The sequence below is a fragment of the Marmota monax genome, unplaced genomic scaffold, assembly GCF_021218885.2.
Source record: "Marmota monax isolate L192 unplaced genomic scaffold, Marmota_monax_Labrador192_F-V1.1 WCK01_AAM20220418_F8-fsc00035, whole genome shotgun sequence".
Classification (NCBI taxonomy): domain Eukaryota; kingdom Metazoa; phylum Chordata; class Mammalia; order Rodentia; family Sciuridae; genus Marmota; species Marmota monax.
Window position 1 is genome coordinate 11,248,132 of NW_026691961.1, and position 22,440 is coordinate 11,270,571.

Genomic DNA, 22,440 nt, shown 5'->3' on the forward strand with positions numbered 1-22,440 from the left:
ATTCCCTCATTCCTAGGCTGTCTGAGGCAGGAGGAAGTTTTCATTTTTCAGCTGGTAGAATAGTTTTAAGTAGGGTTTCTTACTAAGATCGATTACCTGTCTCAGGAGATTTAGTGCAAACTCCAGATTCTGCAGCCTCTGCCTGTTGATGGCCTGGACTTCTGTGAACTTGGCAGCAAGAGCAGCTTCCTACAGAGAAGTTCAGGAGAGCAGTCGGCAAACAGGAGCCAGCAGTAAGTGAGCGAGAGCCAGAGGGCTTGGACACAGTCTTTGAAAAGTCTGGCAGTTGGGGGCAGAGGGGCGCTTCTTGCCCGCTCCTACCTGCAGCTATTCTATAGTCTCATCATTGGAGAGAAAGGTGGACTCGTGTCACACAATCCAGGTTTCAGCCTGACTCCTGGACTTTGAGCAAGTCTCTTCACCTCCCTGAGCCTTACTCTTCTCAGAAGGTGCCTGGGACTAATGGTACTAGCCCTCCCTGGGGGAGCAGGTGGGAACTTCCCAGAGTCATGGGGCCAGCTCCGACCAAGCTGTCCTCTAGGCATATCGATGTCACTGCCCCCAAACAAGTTCTTCCCAATCTGTGCTGGCTCCCCTCCTGTGTGTGCATCACTGAGGCCTGCGTGCAGCAGCCTGAGGCCGCACTGCCACCTTCCCCTCAGTCCCAGACAGGCCAGTGCCTGAGCTCACCTCCTCCTTCACTTTGGCAGCGGGAGACTGCAGCCTGGCTCTCTTGCTCATGTGGCTGTTACTTCCATTCTCCAAGTCAAGAAGCGACCTGAGTTTCTCTGCTTCTAGCTCGTAGTCCTGGGTGAGAGAACAGGGAAAGTCACTAAGAAGAGACTGAAATGTTTGTGCACCCCTTCCAGTGGACCTAGATCTGCCCTCAGTGGGTGGAGAAGGGGTGCTGGTTCCGAGTCTGCACAGGCCTCTCCTGTGGGATCAGTTGCAGCTACTGGCCTCCAGGGGCCCTGAGACTCATCCACACACGAGCAGGACAGCTGCATGGCCCAACATGTGGGGAAAAGCCCCACTCCTCTCCATCCTCAAAGAGGCAAACCAAGTGACCTTCCAGTCCTTCAGCAGGGAGATTTGACACTCTGCTTCAGTGCACACTGGACCATAAGCTTCCTCTCCTGCCTTCACCAGCTGGTAAGTTCATTACCATCAAGTGGATGTGTGGTGATCCACACCGCTGTTTCTCTCTATTGGACACTTAGGCCATTTGTAAATCATGCTATTACACAATTTTGCTTTTCCTTTTTTTTTTTTTTTGGTACCAGGGATTGAACCCAGGTGCACTTAACCACTGAGCCACATCCCCAACTTTTTTTTTTTTTTTTTTTGAGAAAGGGTCTCACAAAGTTGCTTAGGCTGGCCTCCTGAGTCAGTGGGCTTTTCCTTTAGCATAAATCCCCCCAAAGAGTTGTTTACTGCTTCCAAGAGCATACACCCTTTTATGACATTTGGCACCTGGTACCATAATGTTTTCCAGAAGGCTCTGCAGCTTGCATGGCTGTTCAGTGCCTGACGGTGACCAGTTCCTGGCAGGGCCTGTATGCCTGCCTGGTGTAGGGGGTGGAAGGAGGCATCCTAGTGTCTGCTTGGCAGAAACTTCATGGCTCACCTTCACGGCTTGCTGGTACTGCTGGGAATTGGCGTAGACCTTCTGTACTTCCTCTTCCCTACTTGCTATCTCATCTAGCAGGTTCTGTAAAACAAGAGATCTTAATAACCAAAACCAGAACAAACCCTGTTGGTAAAGGGGCTGGAGTCCTTAGAACCTGAGGTTCTTCTCTAGCACAGCACATAACATAAAGCTTCCTCATCTGCATCTGCCTGTGACAAAAGCCAGTTCTGAGGCCCTGTGAGGAAGGGCCAATAAGATAACTAGCTTTTGCCAGGAAACACATTTTGACTGAGTGCTTTGAAATGCCAGGCACTGCTCTGACATTGTCCTTAGATTAACTCATTTAATCTTCAAATGACCCCGTGACTAAGCATCATGATCTCTGGCTCCCACGTGAGGGAACTGAGGCACTGTGAAGTTCAGTAACTTGAGGGCATGCGGCCTATCAGGTAGAGCCAGGATCTGAACCTCAGCCACAGGGTTCCCTAACCCAACACACTGCCTGGGGCATTGAGGAGGCAAGCAGTAGAACTTGGGGACTGGGGTTTTCCCCAGGAGGGTTCCTTTGGTGTTTCGGTAGCCATTCACCTTAAGGCCAAGCCTCCCTTCTCTGTGCTGGGCAGAGGGGGAGAGGGGAACGAGGCACAAGCTGCTCGTTTGAGTTTGGTGCTGGGAGCTGAGGTCCAGGAGGGGGAGGTCAGCCAGGCCTGTGCCCTACTCTGTTCCCCAAAGACTTGGTTCCCTCCACTGACAGGGGCCTCCTAACTTTTGACTCCCCTAGCTTCCATGTGACCACAGAAGCAGATGCCACTGTCTTGCCTTTTGGTTCTTGAGCTTGGTCTCCATCTGGCTGAGGCTGTCTGTCTCCTGGGGCTCATAACTGGGGGTGCTGGACAAGAACTGGAGCACGCGGTCGTAGTCACGGTGGTACTCCTCATAGGCGGCCTTGGCACCCTGCAGGCTCTGGGCCCTGTGGGGCAAAGCGGGTCAGGCCTCCACACAGCAGGCAGAGGCCTCAGGACGCTTCACGTTTTTAAAGGAGAAGGAGAAAAACAAATGTAATATAATTGGACAAACCCTAAATGTTCACCAGAAGGAGAGTGATTATGGGGCGGAGGGCTGCGTACTGGCAGGCAGAGGTGCCCAGGGTACTGTGGGACCTGAACAAGCCACAATCCAGGAGCAACCACAGGGAGGCAGGAAGTCATACCAAGTCACCAAAAATAGTAACTTCGAACCTACAAGGTGGAGCAAAAGCAGGGCTTGGAAGGAATTGTATAGCACTAAAGGCCTTTATTAGGAAAAACTATCTGAGCGCTGGGGCTGTGGCTCAGCGGTAGAGTGCTTGCCTAGCATCTATAAGGCACTGGGTTCGAATCTCAGCATAACATACAAATAAATAAAGGTCCATCAACAAAAAAATATATATTAAAAAAAAAAGAAGGAAAGAAAAAGCTGTCTGAAAGCCACAGTCTGTCTCACCTGGAGAAAAAGAAGAGCAAAAGAACCCCAAGGTGATGGCTGGAAGGAAGGCGAGAAACGGGAATCACTGGAATCAAAAAGCTAGTTTTCCAAGGTGATTGATCAGCCATTCGGCCTCAGCCGTCCGATTAGAAAGAGGGAGAGGGAAGCCACAGACACAGCAGAAGGAGGCATACTGCGCCAGGAGCCAGCAGAGGTCCCCTCCGACCCTGCTAATGGAGAGGCCAGCCGGAGACAACTGGAGGAGCACCAGTGAGTGCCGCTAAGACACCGGGTCCTGGAAGTGTGAGCCACTGACGTCACTCCAGGAGTGGGTGAAGCACATGGGTCATACAGACTAAAAAAGGTTGAGTTTGTACACAAAAACCTCACACACACACACACACACACAATCAAAAAAAAAAAAATGAGGCCCAGGGCTGGGGCTCAGTGGTAGAGCACTTGCTCGCATGTGTGAAGCCCTGAGTTGGATCCTCAGCACCACATTAACAAATAAAAATAAAGATACTGTGTCCATTAAAAAATATATAAAAAAAAACCATCGAGCCCAGATGCCTTCACTGGTGAAGGCTGGTGCGCCCTTAATCAGGGGAAGAATCGGTTCTACACAAGTGCACAGAAGAGAAGGGACAAGGCAAGGCTGCGGCCTGTAAGGCTGGCAGGGTGCCGGCCAGGAGGACTGGTGACGGCAGCATGACTGGGCGCCGTCACCCTCATCCCTCCTGCCTCACCGTGCAGGTGCCTCGGGAGGTGGCCGCTGCGTCAGTCACTTTCTTACTAGAGACAGCCCTTGGGGCATCAGGGAGCCTGCCCTGGCCAGCCCCCTGCGCTGCCCTCCCTGCGCTGCCCTCACCTGTGCTCCACCTGCTGGCGCAGGTTGTCGAAGCGCTGGCTCAGCTTGTGCGCCTCGGCCTCCTGGCGCTCCAGGTCGGGGCAGTGCTCCTGGAAGCGGCTGGCCAGCGAGCTCGAGCACTGTTTGGCCTCCTGCAGGTTCCGCTCCACCTCTCCCAGGAGGGACTTCTGGGCCTGTAGCTCCGAGGCCATGGCCTGCAGGATGGAGGAGACGAAGCCCTGTGGCCCGAGACCCACCTGGAGCACCAGCTCTGGGGGTGGAGTCATGCCTAGGAGCAGGAGGAGCCTTCGCCTCTAGGCTTGCTCCACCTGAGTCACCTCCTCAGAGTGCCTTTGTGTTACAAAAGCTGGAAAATTTCACTTCACTGGGCAGCTCATGCCCACACGAGGAACGGCTTGCAGCCCTTCAGTCACGGGCCTTCACCAGGCCTGTTTCCTTGGCTGAGGCCAGTCCTGTGGTGCAGAATAAATGAAGGCTGTCCCTGGCCCCTGGCTCAGGACCCCAGTGCTCAGGCAGGCCCAGTGAAATGGTGAGGAGAGCGCTGCAGGCCTAGCCTGCCCGGCCTGCCCATGGAGGTCCTGAAACCTGGCTTGATGCAGATCCCTGATGGTCCAGTCCTGGCCCCCGACCCTCCACAGGCCACGTGGCTGGAGCGGCTGGGATCAGGGCTGTGGCCTCCCTTCTAACTCCCTATTTGGCACACCAAAGGCTTTCCAAACCTGCAGGGACTGGCTGCTGGGCCTCTCTGGCCTCAGTGTCCTTGTCTGGGCAGGACAAAGTGGGCAGAAAAGATATGCCTGAGGCCTTCAGCCAGCTCAGAGAAAGGTTCCCAAGACTTGGGCCAAAAACTCACCTCCAGCTCCTGCCTCTTGCTGTCCAGGACACAGCCACTCTCGGGCACGGTGTCGTCCTGGGCCAACCGGTTCTCGTGTGTGGCCAGCAGCTCTCGGCCCTGCTGCAGGCTCCTCTCCAGGCGATTGGCCACATCAACTCTGAGGACACAGGTCAGGAGTGGGTGGGTGGCTCCTTAACCCCACCCCAGCCTCCCCACTGCCCGTCTGCCACCCACTTCTCCTGGGCCAAGTCCAGTAGCTGCACAAGGCGCTCGTATTTCTTGTTGGTGTCCTCCACCCGGGCTTTCAGCAGGGGCGCAGTGCCGCTGCCCAGGAGGGCCTCCACGAAGGCCGCACACTCGGCTGTGCTCTGCGCCTTCTCAGGCTCGATCCGCAGCAGCTCGTTGGTGATGTTCTGTGAGGATGAGACCCGGGTCAGCCACAGCCTGGCAGCCCTCTTCCCCCAGGGATGAGCTCAGGGTGGGCACAAGGCCCCACGCTCCAGGGCCAGCAGAGACCGCTACGAGGCCCAGCCCACACCACCAAGCCTGACCAGGTCTGGGCAGCCCAGGTTCTGCGTGTTTAGTGAGCATCTCCAGGAGCCCTGACACAGAAGGACCGTGACTGATGATGGTGACACAGTGAGGAGGGAGTCCCCGAGGACCTACTGCTCTAAGCACCCAGATGAGCGAAGGGGTCCTGGGGGCAACCCTTCGGAGTAGATAGGTCTTCTCCCATTCACAGGAGCGGGCAACAGACTATGAGGAGCTCAGGAAGGGGTGTGGCCCCTCCACTCCTCACCCCTGTACCAGGCATCCCCTTGGCCCTAACTCGCCATGAGGCCACCTCAGTGGCCACCCTCTGAGCCCACTTTCCCTGTAAAACCAGGGTGATGGTCCCACCATGGAGAGCTTAGGAAAGCACATGAAAGGATGCAGTGACCGATGGGTGGGGCCTGCAGTGACCCATGGATGGGTGCCTACATCACCCTCCGTCCTTCCAGTAGCCTCAAGTAGGAACCAGCCCATTTGACTCTAGGGACTGCGGCTTGGGGGCTTCAGTGACGTCTCACGGAAGTAGCTAGTGATCTGGCTCTGAACTCGCACAGTCCACCGTGCCACCACACTCATGGTCTCCCGCCAGCATAGACCCACATGAGCCCTGGTGGCTGTCATTACGATGGCTACAATCCCAGGCAGTTGACAGGCCACACTGAAGCAGCACCCGGGTCCCGTTTTCCGGGATGTGTCTGGGAGCACCAGCTGAACACCTTGGAGCCTGGTCCTTGATCCAGACCTGGGGCGGTTACAGGAGAAGCCCAGCACCCCAGTGACTCAGGACGTGATTGCAGTGACAGGCTATCCCAGTGGAGCACCTGCCACAGATGTCTCAAGACTCCGTCCGTGGGGTGAAACCTTGGGCATGAGTCCAGCCGGTGTCCCAGTCCAGCAGTACCTTGAGATCCTTGGCCCGCTCTGCACTATCCTGCACAGCCCGGCCCTGCTCCAGTGGTGGCCGCAGGATCCCTGTGATGGCCTTCTCCTGTCGGTCCAGGTCACTGGCCACCTTGTCCAAGCTGGCCAACAGCTGCCGCCCCTGCAGGTCAGAGGCATCTGTGGAAGGAGGACATAGAGTCAGGGGTGGCAGTGGGGGCATGAGGCCCAGGAGGGCTCTAGAGGCCAGCTGAGACCTCTGGGCTGGCTGAATCTCCCTACCCTTCTAATGCCAGGCCCCTGCCACCCCATGCACGGTGCAGACCCTCGCTGTGGCCCCTCCTACTGGTGCCCTACCCTTGGCAGGCAACCCTGCTACCCACCTCCAGGGTTCTCTGTCTTCAGCACCTCGTGCCGCTGTTGCAGGGCCTGCCGGCTCCCCGCTGCCTTCTGCCGCAAACTCCGGTACTGGCTGTCCAGGCTGGGAGAGCAAGAATGTGCTGGACCTGGGCAGCCCACCTCCCCCTCTGCACAGAGGCAGGACCTGGACTCTAGCTGGACAAAAGCCCAGAGGAGCCAAGTGGCTCAGAGAGTGCTTTGAAAAGTTAAAACTGGGATGGGAGCCAGGTGCGGAACACACCTGCACCTCAGTTACTCAAGAGGCGAGGGGAGGATCCCAAGTTCAAGTCCAGCCTTGGTAACTTAGTAACACTTGGAAACACTGCCTTGAATTAAAATTTTAAAAGGGGGGTGGGCTGAGCATGTAGCTCAGTAACAGAGTACTTGCCTACCCTATGCAAGGCTCTGAGTTCATCCCCAGTGTCGCACAGGACAAAGTGGAAGGGCTGGGCCTGGGGCTGAGCCTGGGCGGGGGGCCTCAGTGGTAGAGGGCTCGCCCAGCACGTGTGAGGCCCTGGGTTTGATCCTCTGCACCACATATGAATAAATAAAAAGTTTTTAAAAATGCTTTAAACACATACACACTGGATGCAGTGACGCAGGTCCTTACACTCTGGGGTTCAGAAAACCCTCCTTCCTCTCTCTCCCAGTTTTTTTCCTTCCCCTCCCTTCCTCCCGCCTGCTCCTTCATTGCAGGTCTTGTGACCTAAAGTGATCGGTTCACTAGTCTTCTCTACCAACATGTCACTTCTGAGGGAGCAGTACACAGTAGGTGTTCAATATTTATGGGCTGTATATATCAAGGCATTCCTGCAATCAGTCTCTGATTCAGCAGAGTTCTTTGCATCAGGTGCTAAACTAGGCCCTCAAAACACTGGCCCCGAGGAGCAAAGGCCCAATGAGACTGATCATCTTGGTAAAATGTGGTGCATGTGGCAGGAAACGGTGTGTGAGAGCCAAGAGGAGGGGCAGGGGCCAGGGCAAAGTCCTTAAGCTGAGGGCCTGAGCCAGCTGGGCCCCAAGCAGGTGCCACAGGCAGAGGGCACAGGTATGCAAAGGCCCTGAGGCACTAAGAGAGCACATGCTTGCCAGACCAACAGCTCTGCCCTTCTCCCCTTGAGCCCCCAAGGGGGTGCAGGTGGGGTGTCAGTCCTCCCTCATCCTGAGTAGGTTGCCAGGGCTGTGAAGGCCAGGGCCAGGGTCAGTGCATGCTGGTCCCTCTGCCCTCATACCTGTCAGCCAGAGCCAGCGCCTCGGGGTCAGTGGGGGGGATCATGAAGCAGACAGCTGGGGCACTCAGCTTGTCCCCTGCAGCGTCAGTGAGCTCCCAGCTCTCCCCATTGTTCTTCTGCAGGGTGTAGCTGTAGCCCCGAGAGATGGGGCCCTGAGGGGGGGGCAGGCCAAACCACCAGGATGTGAGGAACCGCCTGGATCCATGGCCCGGAGCCCCGTCACCCGCTGGCCCCCTGGCCCCCCAATCTTGGACCCGGGGAATCTTAGCCCATCTCCCCGACCCTCCCCAGGACATTTGGCCATAGAAGGAAGGGGGAGGGGCTGGCCCAACGGGAACAGGCTGCCCGCCCAGCCCTCAGTCCAGGGAGTGTCCCCCCTTCCAGGTAGGTGTGTGGCGTGTGACTGGCTTGGGGGCACGTGACTCAGAGCGGGGTCCTGTGGGGCTTCCCTGGGACTGTGCCAGGAGACAGACACGTGGGTGCGTCTCCACCACAGGGGAGGCAGGCGGCAGGGTGACGCCCATGACAGACAGGAGCCGGTTCCTGAAAAGGTGGTCCGGGCCCTGGCTCCCGCTGTGCTCCCCTAAGGCTTTTCAGTGACATGGGTCCCTCCCTGCAGGCGCCCACCTGGTCACCCTCAAAGTCACAGAGCGCCTCCACAGGGATGGGCTTGAGCGGCGTCTCCCGGCGGTACTTGAGGGGCACCACCTGCTGCCCCCGCTTCTGCAGCCCCCGCACCACATCCTCGTACTTGTCCAGAGCCTTCTCCTGGTCCTGCGGAGGGCCGCGCCGCAGGGTGAGACCAAGGGCCTGGAGCTGGTGGGCGGGGCTGGGGACGGGCTGCAGGGGTCACCCTGGCTGGGCTGGCAAGGCCCGGCTGCCACTCACGTCCAGCTCTCGCAGCAGCAGCTCCATCTGGTAGCGGTCCTTGAAGTCGGGGCTGTATTTCTGGTTCAGGTCTGAGTCCACCTTGCGCAGCAGCTCCTGAGCGTCCTGCACGTCTCTGCGGAACTAGAGGGGACCAGGAGGCCCCATCAGACAGGAAGCCACCTGTGACTCCAGACGTGGCTTTGAGCTGGAGCTCCCACTCATCCTGAATCCAGAAGTGAACCCTCTGGGCCGCTGACACCTCCCTCCAGAGCCCCACTCCTGGGGCCACTCAGGGAAGAAGCTAGTCCCTGGCCACCAGTCCTCGAGACGCCTCTGAGACAGGGAGTTCCCCTGAGCCTGCTGTAGGGCTGGGTTCTTTCCTCCATTCGTCTCTGTGCAGAACACCCTGACTTAATACCATAGAGTCATATGCCACAGTCAGGCTGTGGCCATAGACGGGCAAGGTGTACCACGGCAGTCCCCTGGGTGTCACCTAGTGACATCGTAGCCAGCTTAGTTTGGGCAAGCATGCTCTATGATGTTGGCACAATGCCCGAGTCGCCTCAGGCTGCGCCTCTGTTGCTCAGCAGCATGTGCCTGGACTCTCACTCGCAGCCTTGGTGTATGTGTGCCCCCCCTTAGTTCTCGGAAGTCTCTTGCTCTGACTTGGCTCCTTCCGGGGTTGCAGCCATGAACAGGACTTGGGATCCCTGTGACGCTCACAACTGTGGCTCACACACTCAACCAGGAGTTACACAGTGTCACCTGAGGTCACGTGTCAACTTCCAGATCCCCAATCACATGTTCCCACCAGGTGCCCTAGTGCACACCTGTAATCCAGCTCCTCAGGAGGCCGAGGCAGGAGGACCCCATCCTTGAGGCCAACCTCAGCAACTCAGCGAGACCTCGTCTCAAGATAAACAATAAAAAAGGACTGGGGATGTAGCTCAGTGGCAGAGCACCCCTGGGTTCCATCCCTGGTGCAAAAATGAAAAAACAAACAAATTTCCTCTAAAAACAAACAAGGGTCCATCAACAAATGGCCAGGGAAGCAGTTCCGTCCATCTGTTCAGTGGGCACTGCTGGGCCACAGAAAGGGATGAAGCAGGGATACACTGCAACGTGGTGCACAGGGAGACGAGTCAGGACAAAGGACACTCGTGGTACGTCCCACGTGCTCCATCGTCCGAGGTACGAACAGTGCTGTCTATAGAGAGCACACGGATTAGAGGCTGCCCGGGCTGGGAGGTGACGGGAGGGACTGCTGCAGGGTCAGTCTCTGTCTGCGTGATGAGATTTAGGAAATAGAGGGAAAGCTGCTCAGGTCCGTGAGCTTAGTGAATTGCACATTTAAAATGGCTAACAGGAGCCAGGTGCAGTGGCATGCCTGTAGTTCAGCTGCTCTGGAGGCTGAGGCAGGAGGATCCCCTGAGCCCAGGATTCGAGGCCAGCCTGAACTACATGCAAGGCTCATCTCAAGTGCTGGGGGCGGGGCTCAAGCAGTTCTATGTTATATATTTCACCAAAATTAAAACCCCACACACTCGTTCCTGGGCCCCAGCGACCTGCCAATCACACTCTCCTGCCTGTTCCCCGGAAAGACGGACAAGGGCTCAGCAAGCCTGGCCACTCTGCGACTCCTTCAGAAGCCCTGCCAGGCCCCTGGGCGAAGCGCGTGAGGCCTGGTGAGCCAGGCAGGTACTGAGCGCCCCACACGCGGAGACTCTGGGGCTGGTGGGCGCCCGGAGCCGGCTGGGTACCTGGTGGTAGTCCTCCATGAACTTCAGGTGGCTCTCCTCACAGATGAGAAGGTTCAGGTACTCCTTCCAGTCTGCGTGCACAGCCTCCATGTGCGCCTGCCGGGAAAGGAGGGTGGTCACTGCTGACCAGGGACTGCACCAGGCCAGGGATGGGGCGAGGGAGGCCCCTGACTCTGCCCGGGTAGCCAGCTCCTGCTCAGGGATGGGAGGGGGGAGAAGTGGGGCCACCATGTACAGGCGTCCAGGTTGTCTGGGCCCAAGGGCAGGTGGGGCTGTGCACCCCCAAAGCTGTTCCCTGGAGTATTCTTCATAATGTATTTCAGGGGACTGAGTATCTCCCCCGGGCTCCTGTCCAGCTACAAGTGGACCTGTGAACTAGAAGGTGACCTTATCTGGAAGCAGGGTCTTTGCAGATGGATTAGTTAAGGAATTGGGGTGGCCCTGGAATCAAACGGGGTGTCCTAAGAAGCAAAGACAGACATGCAGGGGAGAAGGCCCTGGGAAGATGCGAGCCGGGACGGAGCGAGCGGCCCAGCCCAGGCCTGGGCTCCAGCTGTTGGCCTCAGAACCGCGAGCATGTGCTTCTGTGTGGTTTAAAGCTACCGGGGTGACGGTAACTTGGCATGGAAGCCTCAGGAACTAACGCAGGTGACACATTGGCTTCTGAAGCCCAGGGCTGGTGGCAGGACGTGATTAAAGGACTGAGGTAACAGAGGAGGCAGAGTCAGACACAGCAGGAGCAAAGACCCCGTCAGGCCCTCCGCCCCCAGGGCTGCTGGGCAGAGGCCACGCTGTGTCCAGCCCCGAGGGGACGTCCCCTGCCTGGCACACCACCTCAATGGCGTTCCTCCCGGGGTGCTCGGCAGCCAGCAGCTGGTCTCCCTCGCCGTGAAGCTTGTTAATCCTCTCTTCTTTGGCCTCCAAGTTCCGGTTGATGAAATTCTGCAGTGGGGTAGGGGAGAGGACTCAGTGCCCAGCCGGCAGCCCCATGCCCTCCCAGGCCCTGGCCCTGGGCCCTGGCGCCCACCTCATACTGGCGCCGGCGGCTGGGGTAGTCGAGGTTGCGGTCGCTCCAGTCGTACTGCACGCGGTCCCGGGCCTGCTGGTCCAGCCAGTAGAGCTCATTGGTGCAGCGCTGCATGTAGTCCTGCAGGGAGCTCAGGTGCTGCTGCCGAGCCTGTGACGCCGCCTGCAAGGACGAGGACAGTGCCGGGCCCCGCTGGCCTCCCTCCCCTCTCCTGCAGGGACCTCCCGGACAAGCCACCCACTCTCCAAACCCCATTTACTCAACAGGTGTTTACAGAGATCTACACTTGCCGGGCACAGCCCTAGAGAACAGGCTGACCGTGTCCTGAAGCCTCTGTTTATCCATCTGTAAGAAAGGGTTCACAGCCACAGACTGCCATGCCCCGGGGCCTCCATAACATCAGTCACAAGTTCTACTCTGACCACCTTGAAGAGGGCTTGGAAGAAAAGGAGCCACTAACGGCTAGGGAGCAGAAGGACAGGGCAGGACAGGAGGGGAGACAGGCTCACATTTTGCCTTGAAGAATAAGAACTGCAGCTGACAGGTGACAGGGGCCCCTGCATGCCAGGACTGTGCTGAGGACACCTCAACTTTAACCAGTTTAGTCCTCAAGGAGCCCTGTGAGTCAGGGTCATGCAGAAACTCCATTTTCAGAGGAGGAAACGGGGGCTCCTAGCGGCTAAGCAACTCCCTCAAGGGGTCAGCTCCAACAAGCCAGGGTGCAGCAGGCCAGCTCCTGACCACTAGGCCAGGCCGCCTGTGTTCAGAGCCTGCGGGTGTGAAAGGTTTGCAGCAAGAAAGTGTTTATGCAAGCAAGCTCAAGGAGAACACTTCTGAAAAGAGAAAGAGGAGGACTTCGTCCAGAAAACATGCAGTGTGATGTGCAGCATACAGCAGGTGCTTAATAAATGAGCAGCCCATTGCAGAGGATGGGCGGTACCCCTGGGTCTATCAGGGTTCCCATGAGCCAACAGGAAGGGGCTGAAGTACTGTCTCTCCTCACAGAAGCCCCTTCCGTTCTGATGGGAACACTTATCGTGTGTCCACGTCACGTGGGGTGGGCGCTGTCCCCTCCACCCCAGGCTTCTCATCCCCGGGAAGCAACAGTCTTTCCCCAGAGCTTCTCACCAGCAGCTTCTGGTACTTGGCCTGGAGCTCACTGTTCTGCTCCTGAGGGTGGAACCGAGGGTTCAGGTGAGGGCGGGGTGCAGACCCGCCCCATCCCAGGCCCCCACATCACCAGCACTGGCCCACCTTGTCCCCGTCCTTGGCCAGGTGGGGCCCGATGGCCTTGACCTCATTGTGGAAGATGTTGTGCTGCTCCACCTGGCTGTCCACCAGCGGCAGGTCCGTCCCAAAGCTCTGGCCGTTCAGCTTGTCCTGGTGGGCGGGGGGGGGGGGACAGTGCAGGAGGGGGTGGGCCAGCGGGACTCACAGCCGCCCCGTTGGCCTTGGCTCTCTGCCCTGGGTGGGGGATGACGCTCCCTTCCTACAGGACAGCTGGGGAGTGGCTGTGGACCTGGTGGAGATGCAGGCCAAGGCTGTGACGACGGCTGGCCAACAGTTAGAACTGTCAGTCGCAGCAGCCGCAGAGGCCTGCACAGGTCACGGTTTCTATTTCACAGATGGGGAAACCCAGGCTGAGCCAGGGGAGGGCACCTGTCCAGGGTCGCGCCACCGACAGCGGAGGAGACAAGACCCCAAACTAGATGTGTGCCGGCAGCAGCCATGAACCGGGCCCCAGCAGTGACAGACTGATGAGGACACGGTGGCCAGGCATCTGAGCGTCCCCCGCCTGCCCACAGCAGCCTGCCAGGGCCCCAGCGAGCCCAGCTTGGGGAATGAGGTGCACTGGTCGGGGACAGAGCCCCGATCACCACCTGTGCTGCACGACCCAGGATGGCATTGTCCCTCTCATTTTTCTCATGGGCACAACGTCAGGAGACATGGGGCCTCCAGCCCCCTCCCGGGAAGGACGGTGGGCTCTCCCAGCACACATGCAGCCCCGCCAGGCCATACCAGCTTCTCCTCCACCAGAGCCGCCCAGTTGACCTCCGGGGCCACCTCCTTCACTGCCAGGTTGTAGATCTGCTTGTGCTTCTCACGGAGGTTGGCCACACGCTCCTTCAGCTGACGGATGCTGACCAGGGAGAGGCCACCAGGTTAGTGGGGCCCGTTGGCATGAGCACTACCCAGGCCCAGGGCGGGGGACCCTCTCAGACCCCAGTGTGGGCTTTCTGCCTACAGCCTGGAAGGACAGGGTGACAGTGGCCACTGATACAGCCTCCTCCCCCTCCCCACCCACTTCCCCTCAGCCTCCTTCCTCCAGCAACATTTCCTGGGGCCTACTCTATGCCCAGGGCCACAGGAGGTTCCTGGAGACACAGGCAGGACCACTGGAGCCCACTGTCCAGCAGCGACCACGGTGGACAAGCGCAGAGGCTGTGGGCCAGGGCAGGGTCCCAGGGCCACTCGCCCACACTGAGCTGGGGCGTGGGTGGTGAGCCTGGGACGAGGCGGGGCTTCAGGCCACAAGGACCATCCAACGCTGAGTCCACACGGGAACTCAGGGGGCTCCGACCAGAACAAGGGCACGGACTCCCTGAGCCTCGGTTTCCCCAAATGCAGGGTAGGATTGTCATGGGGGTGACATAAAGCACCTGGCCAAGCCCAACATCCAGTTAGCCCTCTGCAAACCCCATCTGGGACTCCCTCGGGTGGCCTGGCCCACCATGTCAAATGATTCCCTGGGGATGGAGGCAGAGGGGACCTACTCCTCAGCAATCATGTCCCCCTGGGGGTGCTTCATGTGCTTGGCAATGGCCGCGTCCGCCTCCAGCACGTACAGCAGCTTCTCTGAGTCTGACACCCTCTGCAGAGCCACGTCCCGATGCTCGGGCTGCTGACCCTCCTGCAGCCGAGCCAAGTCCTATGAGTGTCATGAGAGAATGGGACAATGGATGGGGACTCAGAGTGGGCGCTCTGGCCATGGGAGGTTGCAGGAGCAACAGGACCAACAGGAGGCTCCCCAGCTCCTTCCCGCCTCTCCTCTGGCCACGCCTAAACACCTACTATGACGTGCTGGTCACTGGGACACAGCTGTGGGGAGGTGGAGCCCTGCCTGCCTGGAGCTCACGGGCCAGTCTGGGGGATGACTTGCAAGACCCGCCCGTCAACGGGAACCTCACGATGGCGACTTCAAGTCCCTACAAGCCAGTGCTTGTGAAGAGCGTGCGCCAGAGAGGGAAGGAGGGAGGCCCACTTCAGCCCCTGTGAACAGGGAGGCCCCTCTGCGGCCATTATGCAAACCAAGGATGAAGGATGAAGGGAAGTGTGTTCTGGACAGAGGAACAGCCCACGCGGAGGTTCCCAGGTGGGAGCAAGTCATGCTAAGGTGCAGCGAGAAGCTCTTGGGCTGGGAGGCGGGGGCGGGAGGGGGGGGGCGGACCGACGAGGGCCAGAGTACACAGGACCTGTGGGACACAGAGCAGGGGATGGCCCCGAGGGAGGACATGGTGACAAAGGCCAGTTATGCTTCAAAGCAGAGCCTCCAGGGGCTCTGCAGGGAGAGGATGTTGGCATGGAGGTGTGGTCTGGGATGGCACTGTGGGAGCAGAGGGTGGCCGGGCTGGCAGCACCGTGGAGATGGTGGGAGGAGCAGAATGGGGGCCGTGCAGGTAGGACCACTGCAGTCGGCTGGGAGCTCAGGACCTGCTTGGGAACAAGCCGAGTTGGGTCGGAGAGCAGGAGAGCAGCCCGCCCGCCAGTTCTTTGGCGGCACCGGAGATACAGGGCCTCTGGGATGAATCCCCAAGGGACCCCAGGTGCAGTGGGAGGGGACAGGGCCGATGCTGGGTGCCCGTCTCTACAGAGGGAGTAGAGAAGCCCTGTCTTCAGAAGAGGTGGAGTGGGCCTGGGATGTGGCTCAGCGGCAGAGCTTGCCTGGCACACGAGGCCCCGGGTTCCACCCGTGGAGCCACCAAGAGCAAATGGGAAGAGTCGAGGTGGCCTGGGGAACACAGCTCAGTGGGAACAATGGAAGGCACCTCAGAACGTGAGGTGGGAGAAGCCAGACACAGACCTCTGGGACGGGGGATTCTGCCGGTGGCCCTGACAGGCAGATGGGAGCCGATGGGTGGCTGCCGGGGGCAGGGGCAGCACCGATGGCAACGCTAAGATCACCTTAATGCAAGATGGAAACACTCCAGGACAGATTCCTGGCCAGGGTTGGGCCACTTGCTAAAGGGACTAAGAACCATCACGTCGCACATTTGAGATGGCAGCGTTTTATGAAAGAAAGGAAGAAACGGCCAAAGGTAAAGAAATGACAGAGGTGACGTGGCACCCGGGACAGTGAGACGTGCCTTCTCCTCGGGGAAGAGAAGGTGTCCAGGTGGCACTGGCCTGACCACTCAGCAGGGGCAGAGCAGTGGGGGCTCCCGGGGCTGAGGTGAGGCCAAGAGGAAAGACCCGTGGAGCTGAGCGCCCACACCTGGGGGTCAGCCTGGCCAGTGAATTAACCCTAAGCAGCAGGCTTCTCCGCGCGCATGGCATTTGATCTGGGAGCCCTACTGGCCCCTGCAGCATCAGAGACTGACTGTGCCGAGAGAGGAAGCCAATTAATGATGACCTGGCTCACGGGGGTGGGTCAGCACACTGGCTGAGCCGAGGCAGGAAAGAGCCAGGGACACTGTGTGGACATTCCAGAGTTCAAAGTCAGCCAAACTGATCAATGGCAAGAGGTCAGCAGAGGGGTCACCTCTGAGGGACATGGACTGGGACAACCACCGGGAGCTTTCTGGAACATGTCCTCTGTTCTGCCTGGGCAGCGGACACGTGGCTGCCTACCAAAGCAAACAGTTACCAGGTGACCTCCTAAACGGGATGTATCTAACCAGGTGCAGCGGCCACTGTACTCCCAGCAACCCGGGAGGCTGGGCAGGAGGACGACAAGTTCCAGGACAACCTCAGCCACTTCCTGAGGCCCTGTCTCAAGATAAAAAAAAAAAAAAAACAATAATAATAATAATAAAGGAAAAGGACTAGGGAGATAACTCAGTGGTAAAGTGTCCTTCAATGCAATCCCAGTACCAAAAAAAATGTCACAGGAACTGACACATCTAATCTCACACACACACACGACAGCAAGAGAACAAGTCAGAGGAGTGGACGTCACTGGTAAATCAGGTGGTGGAGACGTCGATGTCTGCTGTACAATTCCTCCAACTTTTCTTCCTGTTTGAACATCTGGGCAAGACACAGGGTTGCCTGAGGCAGGGTCCTGTTTATTTGAGATATCCACACTAAGAAAATTCATGCAGACCCAGAGCTGCTTAGTGGCTCTGGGGACTGGGCAGGAAGGAGCGACCCATGCCCAGGGGGGTGTGGGGTTTCCTCCAGGGACAGGGAAATGTCAAGCTGTGGATATGCTAAGCACCACCGAACCGCACCTTTCAGATGGTTAAGTTATATTATGTGGAGCTCACTGACTGAAAGATGGAACATTCTGGAGAATTAATAAGATTAATAAATAACGAGATCTTTTAGAAAAAAGAAAGAGACCCTCCGACCCATGCAGCCTTCAGAGGGAGGCTTCTTCTTTCCAGGGTATTCAGTCAACATTAAAAACCAGGGGCTGGGGCTGGGGCTGGGGCTGGGGCTCAGCCGTAAAGTGCTCGCCTAGCCCGAGCGAGCTGCTGGGCTCCAGCCTCAGCACCACATAAAAATAAATAAATCAATAAAATAAAGGTCCAACTACAATTATATATCTCTATCTCTATCTATATATATCTCCTTCATTTAGGAAGGAAAAACACCAGTGCAGGAGGTCCTCAGAGAGGAGAATAATAAAAAGTTACAGAGGAGCTCAGTGGGAGCCGTGGGAGGGGACAGGTGTGTGGGTTGTAGGGCACAGGGCAGGGGCAGGGCCAGTGGGCAGGGTCCCAGGCAGGAGGAAAGGGCCGCTGCAGGCCCCAGGCCACCCCACATGCTCACCTGTACCCGTCACCTGTACCTGTGGACAGGCGCACACCCAGGCTGCCGGGGTGGCTGCATAGGGAGGAGCTGCCACACTGAGCCTGGACAGCAATGGGTTCAGGACCTCCCTACTTCAGTGCCCCACTCCTCTGGGCCCTCCTCTCAGTCTCCCAGTGACTAAGAAGCCAGGGGACATACAGGCTGCCCAGTTACCCCGGATCCCAGACACACAACAGAGAACTCCGTGGCATAAGTATATCCCAAACGGTACCTGGGCCCTACTCATGTTAAGAAATCATTAGGGTCCTGAGATTCAAATGGGATGGACCTCCTGTGTTATCCCTTGCTAAATATGGCAGCCCCTTCTGGGACCAACTCGGTCATTGGCCAGTTGCCCCTGCTCCTCAGTTTCTCCAGCTCTCCAATGGGCCCAAGCTCAGCGGTGTCCAGCTGGGCTGACCGAGAGTTCAAAGGCGACTGTAAGAGACAGTGAGCAGCAATGAGAGACAGTGAGCTGTTCAGGCCTCAGGAGACCCTGCAGGCTCAGGACAGTTGTTCTCCCTGTGTTTCAACAGGGGAGACCAAGGCACAGGGTGGGGAAGTGTTGTGCTCGGCTCTTTCCTCCGTCTTCTCTGGCTGAGGAGGAGACAGGCTGCACTCTGGGTCCTGGCCACAGAGGTACAAGAGGGAAGGATGCTACCGGTGAGCGTCAGATCGCTCCGCACCGGCAGAATCTCCTCCAATCTCCCCACAACCCAGACAGACGGGGGATCATCACTCAGCCTTTCAGGGGCAGCCAGGCACATGGGGAGGGAAGGTGACTCACTTGTGCTCAAGGTCACACAGTGGGTATCAGGGCCAGAACCCACCCAGGGCTGGCTCCCGAGACTGGTTGTCCTCTGGATCAGGGAGGCTTCCCCCAGGGCCCAGGAAGAGGCAGGAACTCAGCCCCCGGGAGCTCCCTCTTCCCTCGGGCAACACCCCATGCCGAGAGGGGCTTCCGGACCTCTGCACCACTGGCATTTGGGGCTAGACTGCCCTGTGGTGGGGCTGTCCTTGTCCCCACCAGCTGGGGGCCGGAAGCTCTGCCCATGCACACTTGTGCAGCCACAGATGCCTCCTGATGTGGCCATGGGCCCCCTGGGGAGCAGAATCACCCCGGTGACAACCACGGACCTAGGCGAGACAGGGGCGGGGGACTCACGCTCTGCATCTTGGCCCCGGTGTCCACGATGTTCCTCTCCACTTGGTCGGCATTTTTCTGCAGCTGTTCGATCAGCTCCGAGAGCTCCTTGTTGGAGATGCTGTGGACAGGAGCCAGGAGGTGGGTTCAGCACCCCTTCCTTCCCGCCTGTCCCCTGCCCTGGGCTCTGAGCAGGAACAGCCCGCTGTGCTTCTCAGGAGCTTGGCTGTCCCACAGGGTGACACTGCTGAAGCCAGAGGTAAGGCAGCAGCTACCGTGGCAGCGTCAGCCCCACCCTGGTGACTCAAGACGGCGCTGCCATTCTGCCCTGTTGGCAAAACACAGATTTTCTTTTTCTTTTTTGAAGACGGGGTCTTGCCCAGACTGGTCTCAAACTCCTGGGCTCCAGAGGTCCTCCTGCCTCAGCCTCCTGAGTAGCTGGCACTACAGTGTGTACCGACCATGACCAGCACTACGTTCTGTTTAATTGAGATACAACTCACATACCTTCAAGTCTGCCCCTACACTCAGCGCTGTTGGGATATTCAGTTTTGCGACCATCACCAACATCTACCTGCAGAACACTGTCTTCACCCCAAATCTTGTACCCCTTAGCAGCCACTTCCTGTCCCTTTCCTTCCAGCCTCCGGCGAGTGCTGGTCCACTTCCCGTCACTGTGGAGTTGCTTGTTCTTGGCATTTTATGCCAATGGAATCATAAAGCATGGCCCTTGTGTCTGGAATCCCTTAGTGTCACGTCTGCATTGTGCTGAGGGGACTTCTTCCTTTTACGGCTGAATAACTTTCAATCATATGGATGGGTTCTGAAGGATGGGCAGGAGTCTGGGGGCCACAGACAGGCAGATCCTGGGTGTGTCCAGTGGGGTGGGCCGGGGCGGGGCTCTCGGCCCTCTGCCACCACTGCAGAGGGATATTCCAGGACCCTCTTGGGCAGCAAGAGCATCTCAGATCCCAACCCTCTGAGCCGGGTGCCTAGAGCTGGGCCCAGGAAGCTGTATGCTGCCGTCATTGTCTTCTAGGTTCTCCAGGACCCTGATGCCCTGTGGGTGCCGCTGAGATGGGCAAGTTGGGGACACAGATGGTGACAGCAAACAGGCTGTGAGCCCATCCATCCATGCCCTAAACCTTGCCCAGGGGCCTGCTCCAGGCCAGGCCTGGCCACTTGGGACTGGGGCTCCCTGAGAACAAGACCAGGCTGCACCTTCTCCCAAAGTGTGCGTCGGGAACTCCGCCTGCCCGCCACTCGGGGCAGAGCTTTGCTTGCTAAGGCAGCTGGGACCCCCCCACACACACACACACACACACAAGTTCACGAGTCAGTAAGGCCTCGGAGTCCTGCAGTGGACAGAGTTGGGGAGCGGCCGGCAAGGCTCAGAGGGGGGCTCTGGGTGGAGGAGGGGGATAAGCTGAGCTTCCAGAGCAGCCGCCACAGGCTCACCCCCACTTGCCCCACGCCCCCTAATCCCCACTCCTTGCTGGGCAGACCACACGGGAATGAGTCCTTCTGGGCCCTCAGCCACCAGAATGACCATCAGTCACCTGCTGTACCCACAGACGGTGAGTCTCAACCCGCACCCTCAGCCCAGGACTGTGGCCACCCTAGGACCTGCGGGGGATGGGGGAGACTGTCTCTCTTGGCCCAGCACCACCTCAGGCACAGCCCACTCCCCACCAGCCCTCCTGTGGGGTGGGGCGGTTCAGGGTCACCTGGTGGACCCCACACTGTTGCGGCCGGTTTTCTAGCTGACCCAGCACTCAGCACAGGACACAGAACAGGGGGGTGATCACCAATCCTGGGGACCTTGGGCTCCTGGGGGGACAGTGTAGTGGCCTGCTGGGCTTTGTGGGTCACTGCACCTTCTCTGCGTGCTAGGCCAGATGTCACATTCACAGGCACCACGTCACTCACTGGAGACTGGGAGGCTGTGAGCCCCTTTGCAGGTGAGGAAACCAAGGCTCAGAGACAGCAAAGCACTTGCCCAGCTCACAGGGCCTGTGAACAGGGGGCCTGGGTTCTGCCCTGGGCACTAATGGCTACTCACAGGGATGCCAGGGAAATCACATGTGCCAACAGATAGCAGCGGCAACCTCACAACACTGCGGGCTGACGCTGACTGTCCATGTACCAGGCTGCCACTCGTTGCTAACTTAATCTCCATCACAGCCCTGTGTGACGGGAAACCATAACATCATTGCTATTTTATAGTTGTGGACACTGAGGACCAGAGAGGTTGAGTAACTTCCCCAAAGTCACACTGTAATTAGACAGCAAAGCCAGGACGCCAACCCAGGCAGGCGCTGCAGTCCGGGCTCTAACAACTCCATGTGGCAATCTCTCAGGGCTCCCAGCCCTGGGATTCTTGCAGACAGATTTAAAATGCCAGGTGCTCAAAACCAGAACAGGAGCCTAGTGGCCACTGGACCCCCGTGCATGCTGGTGGGAATGGAAAATGGGGCTCAATTGTGGGACACAGCCTGGCAGCTCAGAATTCAACTTTGAAAAGTTGATCACTGCTGGACACCGTGGCACACGCCTGTCATCCCAGCAACTTGGAGGCGGGAGGATGGCAAGTTCAAGGGCAACCTAGGCAACGTAGTGGACCCCGTCTCAAAATAAAAATTAATGTAGCTCAGTGGTCAAGAGCCCCTGGATTCAATCCCCAGTGCCAAAAACAAGTAAAGTTGGACTAGTTACCGTAGGACGCACAAGTGCTCCAAGGCACCTCTGTCACACAGAAACGCTCACAGGCTCACAGCGCTAGGGCCAGACAGAAGACAAAGGGCCACCCACTGGCGAGTGAGTAAACAAGGTGTGGTCTGTCCCACTCTCCAGCCAAGACAGAGCGCAGCCCTGGACAGCACAGCGGGGCCCTGAGCTCAGGTACGGAGGGAAGGAGGTCAGACGCAAGGACAGAGCCCAAGGTTCCATTTACGAAATGCCCTGAGCACGAGGACAGGTGGCCCCAGGGGGAATGAGGGCCGGGAGTGAGCGCGACAGGCACACAGAGTCTTCTTGGGGTGATGCTAACACTGATCATGGCGATGCCAGCACACATCCGTGAACACACTAAAATCTGCACACACCAGAGGAACGCGTTGTTGTGGCAGGCACATTGTGTCACAATAGAACTGTGACCAGGAGGGTCGGCACGTGTCATCGGCAGCTGCTGGGCTTTGTGTCTTCTTCCGTCACGCTGCATCCTACGCTGGGCTCTCCGAGGCCGGAGCAGAGGTGACTCCCAGCCTCCTGAAGAAGTTAGGGCCGACTGTCCCCAGCCCAGGGCCAAGTGAGTCACATGGTAGTTTATGAGTAACTCCCCCCGCCGCCCCCCCCCCAGGTAGGCAGCTCTGCTGTCCCTGCTTACAAACAGAAACGGATGTGCAAACGATTGATCACGTGGCCACAGTCCTGCTACCAGGGCGGAGCTGCATTGGCCCCTGGAGGCCTCGGCACTTTTGCCCTATGAGTGGGTCCTCAGAGGGTCCTGCTTCCTCCCTCCTGCTCAGCTGGCCACAGGAGCCAACCACAGGTGTCCCAGGGGGAGCTGCAGAGACACAGGAATGTGGGCAGGCAGGAGGGTGGGACCCGCCAGGAGGGCATGGCTCCCAGGAGTGCTGGGAACGGGCCAGGCTGGTCCAGCTGCACAAGGGCAGCCACGTGTGGAAGCCAGCACCATGGCCCCTCGCTGGAGGCCGAGGCACAGCCACAGGGTGAGCCAGAGAAGCCGAGGCACCCAGCCAC

At 58.3% G+C, this 22,440-nt stretch overlaps 1 protein-coding gene across 1 annotated transcript in view; it reads right to left on the reverse strand.

Moving 5' to 3' along the window:
* Positions 1 to 22,440, reverse strand: part of Ppl (periplakin) — a 39,944-nt gene that overhangs the window by 4,139 nt on the left and 13,365 nt on the right. Inside the window, exons 2-21 of the mRNA XM_046444645.2 lie at positions 18,700 to 18,799; positions 14,294 to 14,448; positions 13,539 to 13,659; positions 12,774 to 12,899; positions 12,648 to 12,689; positions 11,520 to 11,681; positions 11,327 to 11,434; positions 10,493 to 10,588; positions 8,751 to 8,873; positions 8,490 to 8,636; positions 7,863 to 8,014; positions 6,615 to 6,712; positions 6,254 to 6,411; positions 5,035 to 5,213; positions 4,819 to 4,957; positions 3,966 to 4,159; positions 2,450 to 2,600; positions 1,628 to 1,711; positions 691 to 807; positions 97 to 189 (exon numbers count right to left, since the gene is read on the reverse strand). Coding sequence (XP_046300601.1) covers positions 97 to 189; positions 691 to 807; positions 1,628 to 1,711; positions 2,450 to 2,600; positions 3,966 to 4,159; positions 4,819 to 4,957; positions 5,035 to 5,213; positions 6,254 to 6,411; positions 6,615 to 6,712; positions 7,863 to 8,014; positions 8,490 to 8,636; positions 8,751 to 8,873; positions 10,493 to 10,588; positions 11,327 to 11,434; positions 11,520 to 11,681; positions 12,648 to 12,689; positions 12,774 to 12,899; positions 13,539 to 13,659; positions 14,294 to 14,448; positions 18,700 to 18,799 — 2,545 coding nt within the window. The remainder of the gene's footprint in view (positions 1 to 96; positions 190 to 690; positions 808 to 1,627; positions 1,712 to 2,449; positions 2,601 to 3,965; positions 4,160 to 4,818; positions 4,958 to 5,034; positions 5,214 to 6,253; positions 6,412 to 6,614; positions 6,713 to 7,862; positions 8,015 to 8,489; positions 8,637 to 8,750; positions 8,874 to 10,492; positions 10,589 to 11,326; positions 11,435 to 11,519; positions 11,682 to 12,647; positions 12,690 to 12,773; positions 12,900 to 13,538; positions 13,660 to 14,293; positions 14,449 to 18,699; positions 18,800 to 22,440) is intronic.